This window comes from Nanorana parkeri, unplaced genomic scaffold (assembly GCF_000935625.1).
Source record: "Nanorana parkeri isolate BGI_ZX_2015 unplaced genomic scaffold, ASM93562v1 scaffold949, whole genome shotgun sequence".
Classification (NCBI taxonomy): Eukaryota; Metazoa; Chordata; class Amphibia; order Anura; family Dicroglossidae; genus Nanorana; species Nanorana parkeri.
In genome coordinates, this window is record NW_017307217.1 from 487754 (window position 1) to 493753 (window position 6000).

A 6000-nucleotide genomic window follows, 5' to 3' on the forward strand; every position below is an offset into this window, starting at 1 on the left:
TTTGTTACACCAATCCAAATCAGAACATTGATTCGGTTTACCCTCCTTAATTAGTTGATAGGTCCTAAAGATGTTAGATTTGTTTTGCCATATCAAACAGTGGACCTGTGCCAAGACAATGGACAATAAAGTTTTTACATATTCTCAAGAAGCAGTAAATGTGTTTTTAAACCAGTCTTAACTGTCCTCTCTAGCTGCATGTACTGTGAAGTAAATAATCTTCAAAGATGCAGCACCTGGTGTTGTCTACAGAAGGCTAGCAGACTGCCACGTTTCACCTGCCATAAAAACAAAAGGTGAAAGGAGCTGGGATTTCGGCCACCTCTCCTCCACTCTGCTGTCTTTAGCTCTTCTTCTCCCTGTTTATGTCCCAAGACAACAGCATTGAGTGGAGGGGGTTGAGGACGGAGCTGAACTGACTGTCTTAGTGCCGATGTGTTATGTGTATTGTCTGGAGACAGCAGTGTGGAGAGGGGAGGAAGGACAAACTGCGGGATGGATGTGCTTCGCAGACCTGTGACCTGACATGAATAAACTTTGACAGAATGTGCCCTGAGTTTCTGCGTTTGCACAGGTTCTCATGAATGAGCAGCAGCTCCTACAAGCTGCTGTCACTAAATGGGAGAGGAGGATCCCAACAAAATTGTCAGGATCGCCTCTCAGCACAGAGCTCATCCCCCCCAGGTTATTACACTGAATTTTAAGCTTATGGTGCAGTTTTGATTACAGGAGTACATTGAAAAATGTATTCCTGTATCATTAGGAAGCTACAAATGCAAAGAAAAGGTGTAACCCATAGTTCTATTTTAACCCTTACAGTGTGGTTTGCAAGGGTTAATGTTTAATATGCCATTTGCCCTTGATATACTGCATTTATTACTTATTAGACAGTCTTAACGATTGTCATATCATGCAATAAATAGACCATGTAGATGGAATGAAGGAGTGTATTTTCATCTACACATTGTAGAATGTAAAATTACAAAGAAAAGAGGACCACAAAATGAAACAAAAAATCTGAATTAAAGCCAAAAACAAATTTAAATAGCCATCGAGTCACCTACATATTCACATCCTAGCTCATTGTAACACTGTGCAACTTCTCTGAATATGTGATAAAAGGACTGTGACTTTGTCTTTAATAGAAGACCGGACTGAAATAACGACTGTAGCTAAATGGCTCCAAGTTTATTGAAGTAAAAAAAGAAAGCAACTGTGTTAATCATGAAAAAAGGAGTAAAACCCATCACCACTACAAAGAGATGTGTATGTGTAATTCTAGCCCACTGCTTTTCAGTGTGAGAAGTACGCACCTTCGTCCCTGGAATAGTCTTCTCCAGAATGTGGTTCAAATAAATAGTCGCCTGTTGCAAGCTCAAATGCCTGTAGGGGGTAAGAAAAAAAAATCATTAAAAGTAATAATAATGAACAGAAGTGCAAATCTTCAAAAGCAGAACTCCATATTTTTAGTGCTTGGGAAGTCTGTAAGATGCCCAGTCTCCCACAAGGCGGGCTGACAGTTTTAGACACCCCCTGGGCTACTGTCACTGCTCCTGTGTGCTCTGTGGTGCACACAACTTTCAAAGGGTCAGTTTCTTGATTAGAAACAGTTAGCTACAGGGCCTGCCTCCCTTCTGTGCACAATTAAGCATTGGACTCCTAAAAGCAGCTAAAAAAAAGTCCTATAAGTTGTATTGTTGATCTGTGTGAATACATTGTTGTTTCTTAGTGCGCACTACTGCCTTGTTTTCTTCCTTCTCTATTAGGTCATAATTAGGGATGCACCAATACTAGTATCAGTACCTATGCTAAGTATTTGGGCGAGTACTCACACTCGCCCAAATGCTTTGATGCCTACCCTGATACTTCCGGTATCAGGAAGCCGGACAGAGCGTCATTACACACTGCCCGGCTTCCTGATTGCCCGGGAAGCCGGCTCCACGTTCTCGCCTCACGTGTGACGAGAGAGCATGGAGCCGGCTTCACGGCCAATCAGGAACCCGGGCAGCGTGTAATGGCGAGCTGCTCGGCTTCCTGATCGGTCAAAAGCTGACCAGTCAGGAAGCCAGGCGCCGTGTAATGACGCGGCGCCTGCTTTCTGATTGGTCAGGAAGCCGGCTCCATGCTCTCTCGTCACTTGCATCCCTAGTCGTAATGTGTGCTTTATTAACTTCTTATAAAAGAGTAGCAAGGAATTTGGGAGAGCAGCGCAGGCTAGTGTCTTCTGTTGGACAGTGCGCTTTGAACTGCAAACCCATGTAACACAGCATCTGGTTTACTGTCTTATACTGTTTACATTTAGGCAAAGCTGATTGGTTATTAACCTGGACAGGAAAAATGTCTGAAAAATATTAAATCGCTGCTGAAGTGGGCCTTACTGCAGTCATGTGTTGGTTCCCCCTTAACCCTATCCCCCTCTCCCCAGCAGGCAGCGCAAAGGATTAAAAAAAAGAAAGAGAATGGTTATGTGACATTTCTCTCTCTTTTTAAGGCAAAACATTTTAGATAAATGTTAAAATAAGGGTAAAAATCTGCAAAGCAAGCGTCCAAACAGATTCTACCATGCGTCTATATGACTGTGGTAGAAACATTAAACTGTAAGCTCTTTGCAGACTGCAACTGATGTGGACAGCTCTTCAAAGGAACATGGCATATATTCTGCTATAGACATTATTGAAACAAAAGAGGAAAAATGTGTACTTCCTTCACAATTACTACATTTGCATTCCCAGAGCAGCGTCCAGTAAAATGAGCAAGCGAAAGCCAAAGTTTCCTAGGAAACACAGTGGCTGAATACCAGTATTTAACGGTGGCCAAATGCAGCACGCATAGATCCAAAAGGATGCCTGTTCATGTAAACATCTGGTCAGAATCTTCAAAATATAATCAAGAGAACAAATCTGACTGGATGAAGTAACAGAATGACTGCAATATTTGATTTAGACAAAGGTGTAATTTATTTAAACAGGCAGGAAATATACCGTATAGATAAACACCAGTGTATTTGTGTCTTTCCTATCCCTCACAGTCACCAATGCCAATGAGATGTACTGTATAGGTCTAGAAAAGTCAGGAAATCACCAGCACTCAGTAGTAAAGATAAATATGTCCCTTTTATTGGACAGAAAGCATCACAGACATCCAAATAAACCGACGTTTCGGGACCGCGCAGGTCCGCGGGACCCAAGGTCACATCTTTCTGCCTTGAGGAAGGGACCCTGCGTGGTCCAGAAACGTCGGTTTATTTGGATGTCTGTGACGCTTTCTGTCCAATAAAAAAGGGACATATTTATCTTTACTACTGAGTGCTGGTGATTTCCCGACTTTCCTGTGTTTGCACGGCGCCATCCGTGGTATCTCATCACTGCGAGCACCACTTTTTTCATATCTGGCCGGGACTGCTGTGAGGAGTGCGGAGGGTCTCTCCATCTACTTGCATCTGTATAGGTCTAGGACAAGACATTCAAGCATTTCTCACCATACAAGCTGTGCTCCAAATATCAGCAGGGGTGCTGTAGCCAGCTCCTATGAGAACTTCTATGGAGCGATACTGTCTTGTCTGGATGTCTTCAGTGAAGTGTTTGTGCTGCACAAAGGAAACACACACACATGAATAACAGGTTTTAACTGAAGGGACCAGCACACCAATGTATTTGATTATTGTCTACCTACCACCCAGCAAGCATTTCCAAGATCTGCAATTTTAACTCTAATAAGGTCTGCATTTCTTGGGTCCAGTGGATTTACCAGAAGGTCTGCAGCACGTGTTTTATCTGCAAAATACATCCACCAGAAGTATTAGAAACAAAGACATTGTGTGTCGAATACAAAATACAGTGATCTGAGCAGGCAACTAACTTGTAATCTGTAGTACATAGTTAGATGACACAATCACCTCAAACAACATACAAGTGTACGTCATGGCACAAAAACCCCTCAAAACATATTTCGTGCATTTCTCCAATACATACACATTACCCTCCGTTTTATCCTTTTAAACATTCTGCAGGTACAGAGGGGAAAAAACGGTTAATGTGCCAGACACATTTTCAGCTCTGAATTCCTAAGTATGTAGTGTCAGTCCTGCCAAATTAGTTGTTGATGCATTACAAAGAACACAGACCTATTTTCTTCTTTTCTTCTTGACCCTTATCACCATAACCCCTTTTTGTGCACAGGCAGTGAGTACATGAAAATATCAGCTCACAAGATTTCTGGCAAAACTAACAGGTATTTTGTTGCACTTATCAAACAAAAATAACAAAACACTTTCAAAAGGTATATTTAGAAGACTAAGTGAGAATATAAAAGAAGTATATTGTTAGGGTTAACTTACACTTTATTAAAGAGCAGAATCTCCTTTATGCTACATCAGTCAGATCATCTCAGTGTTACAATGCGCTTCCCTGTTTGTTGCATTTTTTTTTCTTATGTCAATAGACGCCTTTGGCGCCTGGTTCCATTAAATGACCAGCTGAAACGTCTACAACTTGTCCACCCCTTACATTTTATCAATATAAACTTTTTGTCTGCCCCTGAAATGGAACACCTTTCAAAAGCTATACATTTTATGTCTCTCCTCCAATAAAAAAAAAACCCTTAGTATTTCCTGCTTAAATTTCACTTTAGACTAAAAATTACACACAGATGAATCATGTGGACAGAACCCAACGCTGACCCATCCACCCCCTCGCTGTCCGAGGTTTTGATGACAGACATCATGCCTGAAGTGATAATTATTGCTATACATATTAAAAACCCATAGTGCTCCAGGAATCCATATATACTTTATTACCATACAAAAGTCTGAGTCCACCACGTGTAATTATTCAAAGGATATTCCAACAAAACTATGTGCAAGCTTGAGTGTTTCAGAAATATAGGTCAACAAAAGTTTCTTTGTATTTACTGAGTCATTGTGGGTCAACATTTGAGGTATCTTACATCAGTCTTTACTAACGTTTACAAACTGACAATGATTCCACAAGTTTTTGTAAAACATGACATCTTCTTACACACAAATGTAACCCATAGCGTTCCTCTTCAGAATTCAGCTGTGCTTTTTCTTTAGCTGATGTGGAGTTAATCCTGTGCTGGTCGCAAACCTCAGAGTAGGTAAAGAAAATCCCCACACTAGAATATTTCCATCACTACAATGAGTACGTTTTATGCTTTGTTGCTTTAACCTCTCCTAGTCTGACTATTAAAGGCCCACGAAGCACTAATGGTTATGGTAGGACCATTCTAATCTAGAATTAAAACCTAGTGGGGGGAATTTATCAAAACTGGAGCAAACAGAAACTGGAGCAGTTGCCCAGGGCAACCAATCAGCTTATCTCTTCAGTTAAGATTTGAAAATGAAAGAGAGAAGCTGATTGGTTGCCATACACAGCTGCTCCAGATTTTATCTGCTCCAGTTTTGATAAATTCCCCTCAATAGAGCCACATAAAAATAGTGGATCTAGAAGCTGAACAACCTTTCTAGGACCTTCTGGTAGGACAAAGAATCCATACATGTAAAGGAAACTGTGACTGAAAGATGAACACTGACAGCCCACACAACATCCAAGCAGTAAATAGACATTTCCTTTGAATGAACAAGGGTCGGACAAAGAAAAGGGAAAACAGTGTCTTCATTTAATTGAAAGGCTGAAACCACCTTAGGAAAAAAAAAGTCTTCATTCTTAAACACAAGTTTGTCTTTATAAGGAACAAAATAGGGTGCTCTACAGCTGAAAGCAGAAAACTCGGAAACCCTTCTAGACCAGGTAATGGCCACCAAAAAGGCAAACTTTTTGGACAACAAAGACTAAAAAAATATCTAGAATAGGCTCAGAAGGATGTTTCTGTAGAACAGATAAAACCAAGTTCAAGTCTCACAGAAGACTAGACCTAACAGGAGGAACAATAGGTGTAAATAGGGATGTCCCGATACCGATGCTAGCATCGGAATCGGGCCCGATACAGGGCATTTTGACAAGTACTTGTACTTGTCAAAAT

The 6000-nt window shown here is 40.9% G+C and overlaps 1 protein-coding gene across 1 annotated transcript in view; it reads right to left on the minus strand.

Moving 5' to 3' along the window:
* SRPK2 (SRSF protein kinase 2) overlaps positions 1-6000 on the minus strand; it is a 143158-nt gene that overhangs the window by 12011 nt on the left and 125147 nt on the right. Inside the window, exons 13-15 of the mRNA XM_018566441.1 lie at positions 3673-3773; positions 3479-3586; positions 1314-1383 (exon numbers count right to left, since the gene is read on the minus strand). Of these exons, the coding sequence (XP_018421943.1) occupies positions 1314-1383; positions 3479-3586; positions 3673-3773 (279 nt within the window). The remainder of the gene's footprint in view (positions 1-1313; positions 1384-3478; positions 3587-3672; positions 3774-6000) is intronic.